At 40.3% G+C, this 21,835-nt stretch overlaps 2 protein-coding genes across 8 annotated transcripts in view; both read right to left on the bottom strand.

Moving 5' to 3' along the window:
* The window catches only part of LOC134812866 (uncharacterized), a 912,489-nt gene that overhangs the window by 41,074 nt on the left and 849,580 nt on the right, over positions 1 to 21,835 (bottom strand). The gene's annotated exons all lie outside the window — the stretch shown is intronic.
* Positions 568 to 21,339, bottom strand: LOC134812454 (T-box transcription factor TBX10-like). Of its 7 annotated transcripts, XM_063819879.1 has the most exons (11): positions 21,293 to 21,339; positions 12,264 to 12,432; positions 11,577 to 11,805; positions 9,383 to 9,499; positions 6,063 to 6,234; positions 5,679 to 5,902; positions 5,390 to 5,461; positions 4,236 to 4,357; positions 3,855 to 3,958; positions 3,653 to 3,739; positions 959 to 1,182 (listed from the first exon to the last, which is right to left on the bottom strand). In XM_063819879.1, the coding sequence occupies exons 2-11, from the start codon at positions 12,409 to 12,411 to the stop codon at positions 1,045 to 1,047; spliced, it is 1,413 nt and encodes a 470-aa protein (XP_063675949.1). In that variant the 5' UTR covers positions 12,412 to 12,432; positions 21,293 to 21,339; the 3' UTR covers positions 959 to 1,044. The 7 variants fall into 7 exon arrangements, with proteins under 7 accessions (XP_063675951.1, XP_063675954.1, XP_063675956.1 ...); XM_063819881.1 differs by lacking the exon at positions 21,293 to 21,339 and having other exon boundaries at positions 568 to 1,182; positions 6,078 to 6,234; positions 12,264 to 12,469; XM_063819880.1 differs by lacking the exon at positions 21,293 to 21,339 and having other exon boundaries at positions 4,236 to 4,354; positions 12,264 to 12,469.

Here is a 21,835-nt window from a genome sequence, read left to right as displayed (position 1 = left end):
GGCAGTGTATTAAATCTAGTGTCACCACCTCGTTATAATCTGCAGATCCTGTCTTTACTACATGACCTCCCGGTAATAATGAGACCTAATCATCATTTAGCAGCTTCTTACTCCAGACTTAAACTTGACATGAACAACACGTCATTAGTACTCCGCGACCATAATCTTTTTTTTTTCTTAAGAAAGACTTTTGGGGCACCCTGTTGTATGCGGAGTGTTTGTTTTGAGGGGCTAAAATTAAATTTGACAGTTTTTCGGTTGATGAGATAAAAATTATTTACAGAAAATAAATCGGTAAAAATTATTTCAACACACTGAAATTTGTATTAAAATACTTAAATAATAAAATAAAGTTAATATCAATAAATCTACAAAGCAGTTTTAAAGAAGAGATAAATATATCAATATCATTACCGACATCTGCGAGAAATTCTAATCAATTTTGATGATAATCACAAAGAGAAAATATCATTGATTGTCAGACTGACTCAGAGATTGTAGCAGGAGCAGCTTGAGTATTCAAAAAAACAATATTCGATTTAGCGCTACTATACAATTGAAATATAAGTTAGAACCGACCATTTGTAAATAATTAAGAATAAAAAAGTTTAAATAACATCCTCACACTTCTACGCTCTGGTTCTCGAGTTCTTGTACCATGGTTACCATGGCGGTTGCTATGGTTACAGTTTATAAGTTCTGGTTACCGTGGGTTCAATCTCACGACTTGTATGCCCATATGAACAGCTCTGGAAGTCATGGAGCTTCACTGAGACTTCTACCCACTTATATCTCACTTTCTGTAACATCTTTAGCTTGTTGTCACGTGATATGACGTCAGGCCACGAAGTGTGACGTCACGTGTGTGACACTACATCACGTGATTCTGCCTCATAATTTTTAAGCCCAAAACACCCAGGCTAAAGGTGCGCATGGTGATCATTTCCCTAAAGAACAACTTCCAGTTGAGAGTTACATAGTATCCCACGTATATAGCAGTACGTATCGCGCGCGCCTGCACGTGGAGCTGCAGGCGCGGGGACCTCATTGTCCGCCGTTGCCAGGATACTGGAACATTAGAGAATACTCGGGTCTTTGCTGAGTGTCGCTACTTGAATGTGCAGCCCCACTGGATGACTCCGACATAGCGGGTGTCTGCACGAAATACGGGGACGAGGGAGCCTGAAATGGTTGCTGTTATAATCCAGATATAAAACATGTTGTTACAAGTACGCTGTTTATAAAACAGTGAGGTTCCCAGTTAGTAACCCACGAGTCAAAATAGATTTCTTGCATAAACGGCCAATGGGGAGTCCACGAAGGTGCTAAAATTTGCAAAAGTAACTACACGACCCATCAGAAGTTTATGTAAATCTTTAATTAAGTAATTATTGTAATAATTCAACTACAAAAGCACAAAGACGTGTGAAGTGCCTTTGTGACTTTACGCTAATCAATGGGCTTTTAACGCTGGCCTGTAAGTCAATGGTCCGAATTAGTTCAGTCAGAAAGGTGTCCCGGTCGGGCTACTACTACTAATAGTAGGGCGAAAGTAAAATCATAGCCGACAATCGAAGATAAAGTTATGTGTTGTAACTTTGCAAAACACAAAGAAAACATGTCTAAGCAGATGACCATAAAAATGGCCTGGTATGGCGTCATTGTGGAAATAGAAAAGGAAATCTTATTGGCACTTAGCAACTTATATCGAGTGTTTTATTTCTTTGAGAGTTTGAGACACTATCTATCTCATGTAAATAATAATAATGGCGACCCCCTATCTAATATCCTACTTCATTTCTTTGGAATTGCGAGTCTAGCCTGATGAAACTATACAATATAGATATCCCTGATAACAATTACTTAATGTAACAGACTTAATTTTAAGCGATTATCACCACTGACGAGAGTCCAATGTCCACCGTCAAAAATTGGAACCTCCTTTCCCACTTCATGCACTAGATTACTAAATAGTCTCGGTCAGTTTTAGACATTTTAAAGATAAAGGCCCCACTCGGTGGACCTACGAGACCTGCTAGATTAAGATACACGACCCCTGACAGGACTATAAGATAACATAGTTTAAATCTCCCTTTTGTTATCGGGAATAGTATGGTATGAAACATGTGCATGATATCAGAAGACACCCTATAAGCTCTGGCAGGTGACAGTTGATAACAATCCTGGGGGACAGCAGCACACATTGTCGATTAGACCACTAACACACAGCAATTACCCTGGACTCAGCAGAGCCCTCTCTCTAAAGTTAATAATTGGGCTGCATGTCAGTCGGGAGCTGTCTGTATACGCGATAACACATCACCAGCTGCATATACTAGCTGTCTCACTCCGACATGGCAGCCAACTTGCTTCTCCTAATTTCATCCATAAATAAAAGTAGAAAGTGGTGGTAGTTATAAGTGTGGTCAGGAAGGCTGGCAATGGTGGCAGAGAGTTTTTACATGTCCGGTACAACTGCACGTGTGCACTTTTACCAGCTCTCTGCACGTGCACTAATCAACCCTACAATGAGCAGTCTCAACACGACATGTCATTTGCTGATTTGCTTGGAGCCCAGAACTTAGTCGCTCAGTTTGATAAGACTGGCGACGCAATCACTGCTGCAATTTGCCAGCTAATTCTCCCAACTCTCCGAGCTGAGTTGATACTCTTCTGCACGTGCCGAACCTGATTACGCTGGCATTTGTGGTGCCGAAACGCGCTCATATCAACTCATATCACAGTTAGATTCAACTAATTATGTCAGAGTATATCTTTGCTGAAACTCCCTTGTCGACAACTGCATTTTATTTAATTGCATCTTGCCTTGTAAAATTATGATAAAGGAAACTTTTTGTATCACCAATTTTGGAGAAAAACTAAGCCGACGGCTCGCATAATATTTCAGGCAATTCCATCTTTTAGCACATTAAAAAAGTCACCTCTGCAAATGCTGAATACTATGAAACACAACGCACACTCTTGTCAAGTAAAAGGAAGATGAAACTTCCGCAGAAGAACTTATATACACTCGTACATTTTCTCGTTTTCCTCTACACCAACAGTTGTCAAAATAGAGAACGTAACGAAATATTTATAATTTCGTAAATATTTCTAGTATTCATCTTTGCTTCAAATGCCGGTATTATGACTGAGCCTGAAACCATGTATCAACTGTAAATAAGTATCCATCGTAACTTCTTTAGAACTAGTGAGGATCTTAATCTTCAAAGGAAAATCAACTAAATGATAAGGAGCTGCTTCTGAACGTTACAATTACGCTTAAAGAAAACACTTTGAAAAGAAGGTTTCTCAGCTAATGGTCAAAATGTTTCAGATACAATATCTTCCTCGGGGATTATAAGTATCTTTAAGTTTAGACTCAAAACGCGAACGTTTCCTTATCATTTTATGGAGAATCAGAAACTACTCTAACCTATAAAAAGCCTTTTTTGAGAGAAGCTATCTTAAATAGAGTCCTCTTTAGAAAAACGATTCCTCGCTATTCTAGAAAGCAGATTCTTTTAAAGCGACTAACAAGATCTCCCTCAAGAAGATGTAACACAGCACTATTTAAATCTACAGTCTCAGCTGCACTACAGCACAACACTTAAATCAACTCAAAATTCCCAGTTAGAACAATCTGACTCACCGGATAGACAGAAGGGTAGTTAGGATCGTAAGGGAAGGGGGTGACTGCAGGGGCTGGTGGTGACTCTGCACTCTCCGACGTAATTATCTGAACAGGGAGATTAGTTAGCATCTTGATTGGGATCATTTCTGATAATATCAATAACTAAAACACAGTATGTGGCAGTGGAAATGAGGTATGTGACCGTGAAAAAGATGCTAACCTGAGGAAAGGAGGAGTGAGGGAAGGAGGGTGTTAAAGGAGAGTGGAAGTATCCGGCACTATTTATCAGATCACTAGGGTACCGCAAGAGTCCACCTGTACTCGCTGAAAGGGGAGAGGATCTTTACAGTTCTCATTCATATTAAAATCTTCTATTTTAAACGCTCCTTTCACCACAGAGATCATTAGATTAAGATTTAATTCACGAATATACGATGTTCAATCAGTTTTGTTCACTAAATTTTAATGTAAGGATAAGAACGGAAGTAATTCAGCGGGTAAAGCCTAATCAAGTTTTAGTGAAAGATTAAAATGGTTCGATTTCAGACGATAAGTTTCTAAACATATTAAGACAGTTTGGAGGGAGGAAAGCAAAACTTACTAGTTGAAGTGAGAGCGTGGGAGTAAGGATTAGTAGTGACTCTGGAACAGGCCTGATTCTCACCGTACGACTGTAGGAGCAGGTTCATTTCCTCTCTGCACAGAACTGGATTCGAGTTCCTGCTAACAGTATATTTATCAAACATAATGGATATATCTTTCTCTTATTATTTTAAGTTACTTGTAATTATTTACTTTTCTCCCCTACAGACAAGGCTTAAGGTTTGTTGAGCTGGAGACAGCAGGTTTAGCTTCACGGATTAACGCTTTAGAATTTGAACCCTATTCCGGTGTCTTCTCAATTGGGTGTTTACCGTTGAACAGTGTAAAGGTGTCGAGGAGCCCTATTGTAGCGAATATGCTGCAACAACGCAAGCAATAGTCGCACCTAATTTCTCAAAGGAGATGGCGGTGCTGGCGGGGAAGGAAAATGTCTTTCTTTTGTGGGGGTAGGGGCCGCACGTTTGAGAGAAGGGTAGCAGCAGACGAACTCAGTTAAACTATGTCTTCTCAACTAATTACACCCAGTACCTTGTGCTGATCTAATAGACACGCTCTCAGCCACCTTGTAATACCTGACAGGGACTTTACACTTCCTTTTTTAGGGTTCCCAATCGTGTGTTAAGGACTTAAAGTCCTCTCCAACATGTGCATAGTGCACCAGCCCATTGGGTATACATGAGCTTACTAGAGGAGCTGGAGTAATGAACAAAGGCCTTACTTGCACCAAGACTTCTACACCATAACTAATACTATAGTCTAGAGTCTATAGTCTAGACTTAACAACCGACGTTTTTTTAGCATCTCGAGTGTTGCAGACGTTTCCGAAACGTTGTATTCAAAACTAGGTTCACGTTTATACAGTAAATTACATATCCAGATATTGGCTCAGGACCACTGAATGCAGCACCCGCACGATCGCATGGTCCCTCTTCATACAGTGATAGTAGTTTCTAGATAATAAGATAATACCTATATTACAGCAACATGCAATACAAGAAAAAATCCAAACAATGAGTTTTTTGTATTTTAAAGATTGTCTAAAGAAAAGGTTTAATCAGATTATTATTCCTTTTTAGTGGCTAATTTTGTACACAGTGGGAATTGGAATGCCAAAAATGGTGTTATCAATTACTTAAAACTTAATGTACGAACTTAATAAGAGGCCAGGTAGCAAGGGTGGGTGCACAATCCGAAAGGTCTGCGCTCTCCCACATCAGCATGCTCCTGTGAAAGATCTAGGCTCAAATCCTTCAGTACCAATATGGCAAATTTGTTGGCTAAATTGCTTCATGCGTTGAACAAATCTATTCCAATTCCCACTCCAACATTAAGGTGGTTTTATATTAAACTTTATATTCGCTATAACAATTTGAACGTAATCACTAATACTAATTATGCTTATTCTTTAATAAAGCTATCTCTTTACTCCTTCAACACTCACCTATGCTGCATTCGAGCGTCCCTGAATCCCTTAGCGAAAGGATTGCTCTCGATCTTGAGTCTAGTTATCTGCTGGTTCTGATAAGCTGTCACTGCTGTAAACTGAGTCTCCTCAAACACAAACGTCTTCACGGGCCCGTCGTTGATAGATGTGGGTTTGTGTTGTCCTTGGGCTACCATGATGTGAATGCGGGGTTGGTAGCGGTGCATCGAGTTTAGGACTATCTGTGATTGATAAAGGTTAGTTAAACATAGACCATACTTCGTTTATAGATTTTTTTATAGATATAGATCGGAATGAGACTTTTAGTTTTATAAAGGTGAAAAGCAGTTCAAAAATTATCGCAATAACTCAAAATCAAAACTGTGAATCGGGTTGACTCACAAAAGGGTGACTCACATGTCCGTTTTTATCCATGTCGTTGTTGGTTAGTTTGACCTTGTCGAAGCTAACAGTCTGCTTCATCCAGTGAGCTCCGGAAGCAGGGGAGTCCGGGTGAACGTAGTTTCTCCCTGGTACCGGGGGATCTCCCTTCCCTGCCACTGTCCATCTCGAACTGAAAATAGTCAAATCTATAGCTTCTCATTTCACAGCAGTTGAAATTATCCACGATAGTTTTAAAGCAATTCTAATTATTTGAGACAGTCTTACGCAATCGGAATGTCACAGAATGTGCTAGAGATTTGGTGTCAAGGTTTAGTGGACTGACTGTTGGTCAGACTTGTAGCAGTATTCAGCTAGATCGACAGAGGCAGCCTTACTAAATCTCCAGGAGCTTTTAAAACGCCACTACTTTTCTTGGTAAGTTTAAGCTCGAGTATAGACAGCAGATCGGTGGTAGGACGAACAGGTTTAGGGTTTCTAAGTTCGGAAGATGTGAGAACAGCTTTGAACTTTCGTAGCTTCACAGTTTTTACCAAAGAAATTAAGTCTAATTTGAAAAATAGTGTAGTTTAAAGCAGCGAGCAGCGTGGAAAAGCAAATGTGAAGCTTTGTACTTCATCCAAAGAGGACATAGAACAAGACCTGTGTTATCTTTCAGCAAGATGTGCCAGACTCCTAATTCCGTTAAGCATATCTATTGGGCAGCCTAAAGTTAAAATCAAACGTGCTACATCTCCAGTATTGCTGTTATAGCTCCACTTCTGACCACCAACCTAACACCAAGCTTCCTATCAGAATGTGTGAAAAATTCGCTAAACAGAACTTTAAAATGTTGATGCTTTTTTAATAATGATAATCAATCTGGCCACCAATTCTAATCGTTGATTCGATTTCGGATTTTTGGCTGATTACATTTCACTTGGCACTCCGGCTATTACACACTAATTAAGCTGATTGCATTAAAAGGAGTTTTGACTGAAAGACGTTGACACTACACAAGCATTTTCCGATTTTCGGATAACAATTCTATGAATTACACTCTGTCACCTCTATTGGATGAGGTGAGGATTTGGATAATTTCGTTAGAAGAGCTTCCTGGTTGATGCCACCAGCTCAAAAGGGAACCGCGGCCACCCTCCTCCGGATTATATATGCATTAATAATTGGAACGGATACTAGTATTAATACTATCGAATTGGTACTGAAGTTGCTTGACATGGCTGAGTGGTTCTGAGCAAGTCAGTAACAGTATAACCCAATTATGTGGCAGTTCATGGTTACTAGACTTTCTTTATCCAGTACACTTTCTCCAGGCTTCATGGACTTGAAGAATGGAATCGGTACGGACAATCCTTAGAAATCAAACATTTTTATTGTTATTTGACGCCCACCTACAGGTGTTGGATATAAGTTGGATGTCTGCTGTTTGAAAAGGAATATCGGAAATCTGCTTCTAAAAACATACGGTCATTAACTTTTGAACATTCGATTACCGGAAAGTTTCCAGTTCTAGATGATCTGATCCAAAGTTGGAAGCTTCACTTGTAAGACTCTGCATTGACAAGGGCGGAACCACAAAGAACTTGTTTATCAGAGGAAGTGTGGAAGTTAGATCAAAACTTTCTTCAAAAGAGCATCTTTTACTTAACAAGCTTTGTAATCATGCTATAACACACCAGTGCTTTGTTCATGGACCTGATGATACAAATTAGAGTTCCCATTTTAGCATTTATTACTTAGTGCAGTGTTCAGACCGAGAATAAGAAAAGTAGCTGAGCGCCTAATTTTACAAGTACGAGAGGCAAAGGTTTGGTGTAACTTGTACTGCTTCTCCAGAGTAGCTAGAAGGGCAATGGGAAACAGAGAACTTAAAACATGAGGAATGAGAGCGCGGGGAGACAGGTTTCTGAAGGGAGTTTAAAAGCAGTGGCCAGACGTAAGGGAGCTCAAGCGAATCCTGGCCTGGCAGCTTTGTAGGGTATCATAGCGTCGGTAACAGGACTCTCCAGTGCCTTCACCTCTCGCTCTTATGGGTTCTGCATCGAGCCTGGTGTATTCCGCTCAGTCAATGTTATCTAAATACTGGGAAAATGTCTGCCAGGGTCCCTTGTACGAGTTCAGGAAACCGGCTTAAAAACTTTAACACTTAAAAGTCCGGCTTAAATATTTTCATACCTCGATTCATAGGTCGAGTCATTCTCTACAAAGCTGTCAACAAGGTTACTATCCGTCCATGTTTCTTTTCAATTTCTCCAGGTCAAATGACTTAAAACAGGCGAGGGTGAGTTTAAACTTAACTTTAAAACAGCTCTGGAACTACGTGATAAGAGTTTGGTTGTATCTGGGGATACGGAACTGGTCAGTTACCGTGACAATACGACACTCTGTCAGCTCGCTCAGTTCCCGCTGTCAACAACCCGCACGCAGAGCAAAAGGGAGCAGTGGTTTACGGCTTGGCACCCCGTTTAAATCTCCGTCCCTCACTTTATTACTTTCTACAAACATTTTACGGTCTTTTAAAACCTGGACGGCGAATAACTTACATAATAATGAAATTTGTTAATCTAGTTGTCGATAAGAATTCTCTGAATGTTGCATGTATTACAAATTGCGTCAAACCAGTAATCCAATTTTGAGATTCTTATTAATATAATTCAATTATCATCACTTTATTGACAATTTGATACGATGATCAAATACTTTGATATCAAGTTTTTATGAGCCAACGTAATCAAATTCCTGACCTCGTTAAATTTAGCAATCAGAGGGTCAATTTATCGACTGACTCAATTCTAACAGTACTAAAGAACCCCTATCTTAGTAATTTTGTTAATTCTAAGAATGTGGAAAATGAAGAAAAATGAAAAGCCTATTTCATGGTTACAATCCAGTTACTATGGTTACCTGACAAAAAATGTGTCTCAGCAATTACCCGATATAAAATCTGTTTCAGCGACAACCATATAAACATCTTTATTCAGCAGTTATGGAACGAACTACAGCGAAGACCGTATATAAACAGCAGCTGGCTACTCCTTTATAAATAATTGTTGCCTGCACAAGACCTACCGTAGGTAGCGCTCGTTCGAGAGTCTATGATATGCTAGTCTGTCGTGAAAAATAGAGTCATGCATTATTCATTACTTTGTCAATTAGGACTAAAGTTACTTGTTCATGCAACAAAATTTTGGTTATTATGAAAGTTGCTGTTGGATTATTTCCCGTTTTGGGGATATTAAAATAAAAAACAGTTTTTAATGAACTTATCCTTATTACTTTATATATAATATCAATAGTTATTAGTATTTAGTAGGACATACCTGTGATAAGCGTATTTGTAACGCTTGTCATCTAGAGGAGCTATATCCATTAGCATATGATATTTGGTGTGAGGGTCCAATCCAAACACGGATACTTTTATCGTAGGGAACATTCTCCTGAAACAAAGTTCCCGTTACTATGAACTCGTATTACGACGAATCCTTAGTTCGGACAAGAAACACGTGCTGCAGTGTTTTTGTCGTGGTACAACTCAGGAATTTGGATAAAATACCATCAAAAAATATGTGAGGCAGGGTTTATTTTCCCTTTAAAGTGAAAACTATTAAGTTTTTGAAGCGTGGGTTTGACGGCGAGGTAATTAGTTTTTTTGCGAAATACTGTTGTCCTAGGACATCTTTCATTCGTTTCAGCTATTTGGGTATATTTTGAAGCATTTCAATAGAACTATTGAGGAGCTTCCATATTTCTAAAACTTATTTATTCTTAAAAGATGATCATTTGTTAGGCTTTTTAGTGGATTTTATTCCGGAAAACATTTTTTGAAACACCAGTCAGTTCCCCTCTCCCTCAACCAGATCCACTCCTTCTTCTCTCCTTGTTTCGTAATCACTTTTCACAGCACGGCTACAGTCAGAAACTATCGATGGCTAACACATACCTCCATCTAACAGAAAGTTATCAGATAAAATGTAATAATATGTATAAATCAGGGTTGCCATGACGTTAACGAGGGGGTACCTTACTGTGTTAACAGAGAGAGTATACAGTCTGCTAATGAGGGTTAAGGAACACAGTGCAATTAACTGCTCTCACCTACTCAGACCAGGTTTAAAGTAAAAGGTGTAAAGTGTGAGTCAGGGTGGCCAGGCTTCATGGGCTGGCGGTGATAATTTTATGCAAATTCACGCCTGGAGGTAGAGTACAGAGTGTTGTTATCGGGAGTGTGCCACCTGGCTGGGTGTTAACGGCCATGCAGAAAAGTGCGATATAACAGATAGGAGATAAGACAGACTGCTCACTTCGTTCCCACCTCTCTCTCTCACTTTCTCACTTTCTCCCGATGCTCTGCTCTACACAGTACCAGCTCGCGTTTCTGTTTTTTGTGCTGCCGTTTTCTAAACGCATATTTGAATATATTTTGAGCGCTAGGTTGGGTGGTAGCTGGTGCTTTCAGCGGCCTGTCTCTCACCACTACGACCTCCGCTCCCTTATCAGGATCTCATGAAGATTGCAGGGAAGCTCTACAAGCTCGGTAGCCGGCCTGAGGACGTTCAGCGCTCTCCACCCCCATCTGCTCGACTCGTGCCGAGATGCGTAGGATCCAAGGAGAAAGTGAGCATGATCCCTGGTCCAGGATCTGACGCAGTGCTCGGTCTGGGTCACGTGACTCAGAGACCGTGTCACGTGTCCTCTCTGCACATGGTAGAGTGCATTAGTGGAAAAATAATACCTGTCAGCGGGTCCGTTCCGTCAACACTCTGTCTCCCAGCCTGTTTACTCCATAAATCTACTTAATTGAGTAAAACAAAACCGAATGAAAAATCCCGGGATCCGCGTGGGCCGGAACGGCTCGGCAGGTGACAGAACAGACCTCCTGACAATTAGATCTGAGTGGCAGGAGAGTTAGAGAGGGATGGGAGGTGGACTCACCAGCTCCTCAAATTATAGAGCCCAGCGCTCTCTCCCGAACAAGGTGGTCCGGGAACCGCGCACTCGTCCGCTAAAAATAGCACGAGGACTTAGGTATTCGCTTAGATAAAGTAATTAAACGTAATTCAGTGTCTCTCCGAGCTCCTTAAACAATGCTTACTGTAAATTATCTTGATTTGCTGTAGCCAGAATCAAATTATCCTCGCATCTCATGTATCCTAGAGAGAGCCGGCACACATGTCATGACTGAAAAGTGCGATGACTGCCAGAACACTCGTACCCTGAGTTCTAAATCAGTCCCTTCTTCTTTAATAACCAGACTTTCCAGGATAGATCCATCGAGACAGTACAGATTACTGGGGTAACCCAGCTCCCGCATCCACATTAATTTTTGTAGCGCTGGATGGGACGCAAAATTTTATGGGTGATGAAGAGAGATCATCTTTTATCATCTCTGGGATCAAGACTGTGGTGAAATGGACTATACCTAAATGAATAATATTACCACAATGACAAAATGCAGGATGATAAGATGTGGTTAGAAAATCGAACTTATCTGAAACATTGCCTCAATAAACATACCTTCCCGCTTTAGTCACGATCATTTCCGTCCCAATGATGTGGAACTGGTCCCAGAGGTCCTTAGCGTCGAGGTGGATGGATACGTTAGCGAGGAGAGGATGAGTTGGAAGTTCCTGCTTTATCTCTGTGGTCGGGTTGCTGGGTTGTTGTTGTTGTTGCTGCTGCTGGTCGGGGGTCTGTTCTGGGGAGTAATATTCCTGGTACTGTCGTGGGGTCCCCGGGCCCGCACCTGAACAAATCCTACTGTTAGCTCTCTTACATCTCCATCATGTGATTAACTACTAGGCTAGATTATTTTACGTGTTGCACGTTTCATCATGTGATTGAAAAGATTTCTGTAGAATTATACTTATTTCTGTAAAATTATACGTAACTCTTTATATCGTAAAAAACTTGTCTATCAATTAATGTCATCGAGAGCTGGTCTAGACTTGGGTTTTGGAACTTCAGGGCCAGACGTTAAAATCAGCTGATTGACGCTCTGACCAGTCGAATGTAGATCGTTTCAACGGCATTTACAGGTTAACGCCTGTTACTGCTAGCGGATAAATTCACCACATAACGCCTGTTAACAGATACATCCGCCACAGATCGCCTGTTAGCACATACATTCACAAAGAACGCCTGCTAGTGCATATTTTCACAAAAGGACGCCTGCTAGCTGCAGTGTCTGCGGGGACTACTCACATGTTTCGAAAGCTGCTGGTTGCGTGGTGTAGCCGTTGAACTCCTCGCTATTAACGAGGGACTCGACTGAGAAGGCGTTGGCACGTGTAGATAACCTGCTGGGATCATAAGCCTCCATTGAAGCGTTGAGTAGGGCTACCATGGACATCCAGCAAAACTAGTGCTCTTTCTAAAGGGAATGACATCGTTAGGACCGAGTCCTAAAAGGGTGCCTTTGGCATTACATTGTCAGAGTTTGTTTCATAAACTCAAAGAGCTAAAATTCTAAGCATAATTTGTATATCAATTGTAAAACAGTATAAAAGTGTATTTTTTCGTTAATAAAAGTTTCGTTAAAAGTGTTAATTTATTGAAAGGCTTTTAGGAAATGATTAAGTGCTTTAAAACCAATAACTAATAAAGTCGACATTTTTAAAGAGCTAACTGATAGTGGTTCTGCTTTATAAATAAATATTTCTAGAATTATCTGGCCCTTTTTTCTACCTCCCTCATCCCATATGGTCTGATATTTATTGACGGTACGTGTTTACACTCAACAAGACCTTAATTTCCTGTTTCATCCACACAAAACCCGTCATTTTCACGGAGAATGTGTTGTCTTTATATAAGATATGACGGAGACCATTGTCCAGACAGGCCTCTAACAAGTTTAATAAGATTGCTAATTTAATAGGATTGCTAATGCTTAAACCGATGACATGGAGGTGAGGGGAGGCAGTTTGGCTGAGAAGTGAATGTTGTAATATGTGGAGGGAGCACCCTTATCGTGGTCCCTGGTCAGGTCAGCATTCCTCCCGGCTCCTCAAGTCTTGGGTTCGGGGGGAGAGAGAGAGAGGGGTCCTGACGAACAGTTCCATAAAGGATAGTAATTAATCTTCCTTAGACGATTGTAAGTTTAATTTTTCATTGTCTACGCTGTGAATTACAGCGGTCAGGACTGATAAGGAAGGGGCAGGAGGGCAGGAGGATCGTTCTCACGACAAACCTGGAGCTCTGGGGTTTCTCAAGGGAGTACTGGGACACTGTTAACTAGTTAATGTACTACTCCATTTAATGTACTGATAACAACGCCACAATGTTACCACGGTTACCCCGTGCTGATAAGGGAGCCCAGTACTAAACAACAAATGACGTCCTCCTACTCCGGGTTATTTGAGAACTTGCAGTCATGTGGTGTGTAATGCACCAAAACAAATCAACTGTTAGATCCGCCACTCAATTATACTCGGACAAAGGAAAACAAACTCTGTTGACACTTGGACCATGACTTTGTGACCTCGACATTTCCGATGTTTTATATCGACTGTTAAAGTAAACTTGACTAGAAACTCTTAACCTTTACCACGAACCCCTAGTTTAACTATTGAAAGTTATGAGAGTGGGTAAAATGGCTGGGGGCCAAAAAGTTGCCCCACATAAGTTTGCATAAGTTAGTATACCCTTGAAGAACAAAATATTGAACAAAACTGTCGGAGTTGACGGGAGAAGAAATGAGATGCGTTAGTTCACAACAGATGGTAATGCAAGCTTTTAAGCACTTTTAGATGTAAACCATTTTAATGTCGTCACTGCAGACGTCATTAAAAACCTTATGATGACTGCTATCCTCGATGCATTAAATCTAATGGCGCAATAACTTAGTTTCGTGATTCAAGGTGTGTTCCTGAGTGCAAGTAGAAGTCAAATAGTTAAAAGGCCTGATTGTATAGACCTACAAGGGCCCGCACGATAGTTACTGTTACAGTTATTGCATTGGTTACTCCACATTTTCTGTGATAAGTTGAATTTCGTCACGGCAATTTCGTCACTGACGTGCTGTCGTAATAACAGTTTTTTTATGAGTTTTCTATTGTAAATTTCTATTGTAAATTTGTAAATTGATATTATGATGACAAAAACAAAGTGTGATTGTGGAAAAATATTGCTGTCATGACAAAATGATTGTTGTTATGGAAACCGGGGCGTTGTTATGGTAACCAGGGTGAAATCAGCAAAACAACATTACACCGAAGTTCTGTAGCATTACATAAAAATGGGCTAGTCAGTAGTCAGATATTGATAAGATACGTCCAATGTGAAGTAAAGTGAAAGTGAGGTATTGTGCGTGGTTCTCATAATAATAAAGTAAAAGTGTCGTATTGAGCGTAGTGACTAGTAATATGTAAAAGTGTCGTATTGAGCGTAGTGACTAGTAATATGTAAAAGTGTCGTATTGAGCGTAGTGACTAGTAATATGTAAAAGTGTAGTATTATGATGTACTACATACTCAGCAGGACACAAGTAACAAGAACCCATAAACAACAATTCAAACCAAAGTTTAACTCTGCGGGATAGAGTGCAGTACACACGCTGTCAAACTTAGCAGCTGCAATTCCTGGCACTCGAAACGGCGATGAAGCAAACTTTATAACCGTCTGTAGAAATAGGCGACTGAGATGGGCACTGAAACACACACGTACACACGCACACACGCACAAACACGCACACATTAAGCGTACTGGGAGAGTGTACAAGTGTACTTGTCAAGCTTCAGCTATCAAATGTCACTCCATTTTAAGATTTACCGAAATTCTCCCGTTCTCTCCGAGGATCTCTCTAAGGATACGAATAGGAGGGGATTGGACGAAACCAAAACTTGACATACTTCCGAAGTGGCCAACAAACGAGGGAGCAAGGGTAAAAGGGCAAATGCAAACTACAGAACACGTCAGTCATGGAGCTCATGACACAACAGCTTTTAAATCAGCTGTCTCTCCGAATAGTAGGAATGTGAGCCGTGTAATGACCGGACTCAGCCCGCATTTTCAGAGACAGATGTGGCACCGGACTCTGGGAACTCTCAACTGCTAGATCACGGAGCTGGGCTGGGAACTTGCAGTGGGAACTTGCAATGGGAACTAAGGGTGGGAAGTGGGAACTGGTAGACCAGGGAGTATTAGGGTTAATGATCTGCAACCTGGCACAGGCTGGAAACTACCGGTGAAACTTGACGACAATTCACATGAAAAGGTGATGGATGTTGCGGTAACTGAGATGCGAGGGAAATGGGCAGCCGTAGCAAGACACCTACACTAACTAAAAACTCCTGCTCTAAGCAAGGCCACGTTTAACAACTAATAACCGAGCACTATTTACAAATCTACACTATTCCACTATTCATTGAGCACAGACCGATAACTGAAGGTAAAGGATAATGAAAGAACCTCAGGGACTGGGTTTGCAGGGATATTAATGAATCATAAAATAAAGGAGCTCAATTCAAGGAGCAAATATGAGTGACAATATGACGGAGAAGATCGCACCGCGATGCCATTATGTGGAAATTATCGAGAAAGGGCATTCAAGGGGTCAAAAAGCAGGGTGGTACAGGAACCCAGAGGGAAGCAAGGTGGTGCAGGAACGCAGGAGAATTGAAAAAGCAATGTGGTGCAGCAATTCAGGAGAAATGAAAAAGCAAGGTGGTGCAGGAATTCAAGAGAATTGAAAAAGCAAGGTGGTGCTGGAATTCAGGGAATTGAAAAAGCGAGGTGGTGCAAGAATTCAAAGAAAAGCAAGGTGGTGCAGATTTCTGAGGAAAGCAAGGTGGTGCAGGAATTCAGGGTGGTGTTATGAAGACATATGTCCCACGTGTTACATGTACATATTTTATTTTCATCCGTACGTCATCTTAATACCGAGATTAATTCCTGTCAGTTTCTAAAAACATCGTCAGTTGAACCTAAGCCCCATTATCATTCCTGCTATCCGATACGACCTGTAACGACGGGTTTTAAATGACAATTTGAAAAGTAACGGTATCAAAAAGGTGTTGAAGAAGTAGCTTGGCAAGTGATGATGAGTCGAACACAACACGTCAAGTATGTGTTGACCTCCATCTGTCAAACTCATGATCACAAACATAACAACAGTCGCAGTAAAACCAATAACGGAGAAAATTCACGAGCCACGTGGGACTAACGTCACGTCACGTGGTCAGAGCTTGGGGAGCAGCAACATTACAACCAGAGTAAACCTAATGTAGTGAGCGTCGGGAGCGGAAGCTGGAAAAGGAGTAGACGTATTAATAACGAGAGAGAGAGGCAATACAAGTAGTGAAAAGTTAGAGGAGTGCAGAGGCCTAGCGGACCATATCGGGCGAGCACTTCACTTACCAGCCCTTGACAGCTCACCATGCAAAACTGAACAGCTAACAAATACCTTTGGGTTACCAACTAAGGTTGCCAACTACAAAGTACAACTAACGTTACCAACTACTACCCAGTATTTATGTAATGATCGGGGGTCACAAAGTGAGCTGATGAGGTTGCTTCTTATCAGCACAACGATTTTAATCGCCCACAAGTCGGGTCGAGTGTCACCGTGGCTCTAATGATCGGAAGAAGATAAAGATAAGAAACACGCCCCAGTAGCCGCACTTGTGAGAGGACCTGACTGCTGCACAGCACATGCTCCCCGTTCAGAGTGACATGGAGCTGTCAGGGCACTGCTCTTATCTCCACCGCTACAACACGTCAACTTCAACTTTGAAACTGCAGGGGTTCCTCTAGTGTATACAGCTATTATATCCCTCTCTCTCCCGCAAGATGTGGCTGTGCGGCCGGCCTACCAGTGACCCCCTAACAAGGCCTGAAGCCCGCACCAATCACACTAAGATAGTAGGTGCTGCATGTGTCTTCTGACAGCTACAAAACTAAAATTGCCAGATTTGCCAGCAGCAGTAGTGTTTTAAAAGTAGAAGCCGGCGAAGTGGGCTTCTGTCTGGTTTGGATGGGGGCACTGAACGTATAAAGGCCATGTGTTGTGTCACTGTATTATGCTGCATCATATTGTACATACCAACACTCACACTCCTCAAAACTTACCTTCGATTAAAGAATTTTCACCTTCTGAGCAAAGTGTGAACTATTGTCACTCCGAGCGTGATGACGTTAGAACTGTTGTTACCATGACAACGCATCACTGTTGCTATAACAACTACCGCGGTACCAGCTGGTACCTCACACTCGCACAGGTTGTGTGACAGTGTCACAGTGTTACAGTGTTACACATGACTGTATTTCACTTAATCACTATTACACGAGACGACGTGTGAGAGGCTGGCAGTTGCTCTTCCTGTTTCACTGACTCTCCTATTCTACCTGTACCTGGGTTATTGTAATAACCACTTTAGTCCGGGTAAAGAATTCTCAGCTATATCACAGGTAACGCCGGTCATATTTGAGGTAATACTGGTCATATTGGGGGTAAAAAAGGTGATATTGGGGGTAAAAAAGGTGATATTGTGGGTAAAAAGATGATTTCGGAGGTATGAAAGATGATATAGTTGTAAAGATAGTTCAAATTTTGATCGTTTCGTACACCTATCCGTTAAAAGATTACATTTTTTTTTCTAGCTGTCAATCTGAAAGATTTGGCTTATAAAATAAAGCTCACTTGACAGTAAGAAATTTCTCAGTCCAAATTACTGCAAGACATTTGTCTCGCCACCCTAATCTTTGCAACATTTTCAACTTGTTCAAATTCTTCGTAAAATTTCTTTGTATTCTGTTTCGGGAATTATGAACTGATGTCTTCACATCTCGAAATAACTGACATTTCAGTAATCACCCCAACATGTTATTAATGATGATCAAGCTACCAAAAATACTTAAAGTAATCCTACTCCATAGGAATCGACATCAGCTACGCAGTCCCTACATTTATTCTATTGGAGAAAATTTAAGCTGTAAAAACATGTTGACGCTGAAATATTGAATGGGAAGTAATACAAACGCTTTCTCACTCAGGTATTCTTAAATTGTTAGAAAATTTAAGAGTTAAGTACCAATTTGAGCCGGATCTTTTAATAGTATTAAGACAAACAACGTGATTCACATTCTTTACTGAGTGTGCAAAAAAATAAACATTCTTGAATATCCTAAATTAGACTGACGGAATTTTAAATGATCTCGAACGGTCTTTGGCCTGAAGGTTAATGCCGCCAAAATCATTGTTAAAATGAAAGGTCAAAAATGCTTTTCTAATGCTGATTCCTACTATATATTCTGCTTATTTTGTTATCGGCACACTGTAATATGGTTTCGTAAAAGTTTTTATCACTTTTTAAGAACATTTGATCTATCGGTCTAGGTGATGTGATGGTGGAAGTTACAAAAGTAAGAATTTAAGATATAAAAAGAACCGGGAAGAATTTAATTGGCTGATATTTGTTTACATGTAGGAGAAATTGGCCAGCACAAAGGCGGTACTTTACTTAATTGGCAGGGCTTCCCTGGTAGTTCACTTAACGTTAGCACGGACATTAGTAGCTGCTGTTTCAAGTTTCACTTGAAAGGTGGAGACTGAATCCGTAAAAGCGCGCTCTCTCTAGATCTACGGACTGCCGTGAGTTTTTGAAAAATCCCACGGTTTCAGGGATCCAGCAATAGAAGTGCGGCTACGTGCTGCTACGTGTTGATAATTCGCTGTGATCTGGCTACAATACGGACTAATTTCAGCCTGTCCTCACTGCTTACAACTCCAGAAGACAGCTATCAGTCTCAATGATTCACAGATACAGGTCCCTCTTATTTGGTTCGTGACAGCTTGAGCTACGTTTGGAGGTGAAGCGAACCAGAGCAAGTGTTCTTATGCCTTAGAAGTGAGTCGCACCTAACAGGGCGTTGCTGGCATGTGATGGTGGAGCCGGGGGGATTTCAGTAGATACTGGTGGAAATTGTGCTGACAATTGTTCACTTTCTAGGATATCTCTACAGACAACAGCTTTCAAGTTGTAGCAATCAGATTTAAAGCCATCATGCTGTAGTGAGCTATCATGTTGAGAGATGTGGACTTGTGTCGCACCCACTTAGATGCAGATTAACCCGACATTAACCCGACTAAGGACCCGACCGGGGGCCTGCTGCTCCCCGGACAGCCAGATGTCCCCTAATTATTATACCTAGCTGATTTAACTTCTAATTATACAAATCACTGGAGTGCTGATAATCCAGCTCTGGGCTGCAGATATTGTGAACTGTGACAGAGGGTTATTAGCGAATATCTGTGGAGCTCACCTGCGCTCACCTCAGCTAATATACAAACTATACAACTACCCTCATTATCACTACAATAATCTACTTACAGAATTAAATTACTCCTTGTCAGCCATTAAAATTATATTAGATTTGTATTCTTTATTAAGTTTTACTAATACGATGGGATTATAGATAATCATTAAGCCGCTCTGTCCAACATCTGTTTGAGGGGTATTTTGTGGTAATTCGAAGAACGGGTAAACTTTTACTCCTTTTGTAAAATTGGTTTAGAGCAGGTACATAGACAAGTTATTAAAATCTTTTTGCCAAAGTTTAAGATAAATAAGATGTTCTCGAAAAATGCAAAAAAAACGAAACAAATAAAATGTGCGAGGTGGGAGAATATTAACTGAGAGCTTGTCTTTATATTGCGGCACTTAGCTGAGTGTCTGAAATTATTTTGACAGAGTTAACAGCGTGGCAATTAGAGGAGTAACACACACCAAAATAAGTCCTCAATCCCTTAATTCTTAAACAATGTCTATTTTTCGCACGGTCTAGCAAATAAGCAGAACGCTGGTGCGGAGTAACTCTTAAACGGTTTCCTTTTCAAGCAAGACTAAATTCAAGACTAGAAAAGAGGTGTCAAAACAGGTTTGTAAGCCAGAAAATTTCAACCGAAAGTGATAAGGGTTAAAAATAGTTTGTTCAGTTCTTTGTAAAATAATTCAAAGCAATTGTCACCCGATGGAGTGGCTGGTCTCTTGTTTTGGCCTCAGCATTTCTTCTAAATTCAATTATTTCTTGTCTGGTTGAGCTAAGTCTGGGGCCACTAACCTTAATTCAGACTTCCCCCTATTTGTACCCAATTAAACTGCAGCGTTTCTTAACTCGGTTAGTGGACTAGGAAAAAGTTCCATTCAATCCGAGGGATGCTATGTTGTAGAGTCGAGTTTCACCGCCCAAATTGAAACTAATTGGTCAAAGTGCCACGACATGGGACCGACTGATTGACCCGTTAGGTCACATAATTGATAAATTCCATGGTGAAATGTGTTGATCTCTGGCTATTGACGTGATTGTGGATTTTAGTAAAGTAGCCGGTCTTCTTATTTCACCGACACTTTCTCTTCCCGACATTTCGTTATCAACATACTTCCAGTTTTAATATTTTCAACACTATAACAAATAATTTGAGTGACTGAATGGAGTAGTGAAGGAACGTGTATAAAATAACATGAATTGATCCCACCTCCCATCTTGGACTATCTAATTTTTCTACTATTTTATTTTTACTACAAATAACTACAGATTTGTGATCAACGAAAACCAATAATAAGCACCATATATACTGATTTACTAATTTCTTAGTCAGACTTTCATTGGTTAGCCAATTTTTAAATACACATCCAATAACCAAATTGCTGATTTATACCAAATTTCGATCTAGCTTTCCAATTATCCTAATCGATATTCCCGTACTCTATTTTCACGTCACAAAAATTACCGCAAAAGCAAACCAGTATCACTATCAGAAACCTTTTTTTAAATTCAACAGTTGAAAAGATAAGAACTTGTTTAAACTTTTAAAGATAAGAATTTCCCAAGATTCGATTTCGGAGCCAAAAAGTGCACAGAAGCAGAGTAAATAATGATCGAAGACTCGATTCGTTATTTTCGGTCAAAATTAGTAGATAATAGAATAGAATCTAAACACAATCTCTACTTAATTGAACTAGGCGTGTCTTATTAATAAGGTTCAACTGGCTAAATTTGTTTTATTACTGTTAGTCTAATGAGGAGCCTGCAACTTTAAAGTAAGTTACCAACTTTACTAGCTCTTTGATTATGGTTTGATCAAAATTTGATATACAACTTTAATTAGTTTTTTGTCCACTGATAAATTGTTCAACATAATCAAATTGCCTTTTGCTCAAAAAATCAAAACCCCGTGAATTAAAGATGCCAAGCAAACCGTAGGGCGCTTGCCATTCACATTGAACACAACTTACTTCATCTTATACAATTCAAGTATAACTTCTTCAATGCTGTATCTAGAAGATTTAAACTTAGGAATAAAATATTGCAGGTTTGGCTGTACAGCAGGGAAAATATTTCGATTTTTCGGTCAACCGTTATAGTTAAAAGGTATTGTCGGATATTGGAGGAAAAAGAGTCTGTAATAGACAAAGTAAGTGAGCAGCTCTAGCAGTGCTCTGCGACGACAGAGAAAACGAAAAGTTTAACACTAATTAAAAATAGTTTATCATAATGATTAAAATTATACTTTGTTATATTTGTTAAGTCTGATTGGTGGGTTTAACAAGACGAAGGAAAACAGAAAAGGGCCCTTTGTTCTCAGGAACGCCGCTGAACAGCCAGAAACTAATTGATAGCTATGGAAAAACAAGTCACGGCTATTGGGTCGAGTTAAAATAACACCCCAGGCAGGAGAAATGAGTGCCACTCAGCAAACATAACTTTAAAACGTGTCCAATGACATGTAGTCCGAAGCCGTTAATTTGTTGAGGCAGTGTACACTATTAACACACACC

This window comes from Bolinopsis microptera, chromosome 3 (assembly GCF_026151205.1).
Source record: "Bolinopsis microptera isolate Bmic1 chromosome 3, MBARI_Bmic_1.0, whole genome shotgun sequence".
Taxonomy (NCBI): domain Eukaryota; kingdom Metazoa; phylum Ctenophora; class Tentaculata; order Lobata; family Bolinopsidae; genus Bolinopsis; species Bolinopsis microptera.
The sequence above is the reverse complement of the archived record's forward strand: the minus strand, read 5'-3'. Positions and strand labels throughout refer to the sequence as shown.

Coding starts and splice junctions, on each gene's coding strand:
- LOC134812454 (XM_063819879.1), bottom strand. CDS start 12,411: ATGTCCATGGTAGCCCTACTCAACGCTTCAATGGAGGCTTATGATCCC. Junction 11,806..12,263: donor ACCAGCAGCTTTCGAAACAT/GTGAGTAGTCCC, acceptor GGATTTGTTCAG/GTGCGGGCCCGGGGACCCCA. Junction 5,903..6,062: donor GACATGTGAGTCACCCTTTT/GTGAGTCAACCC, acceptor TATCAATCACAG/ATAGTCCTAAACTCGATGCA.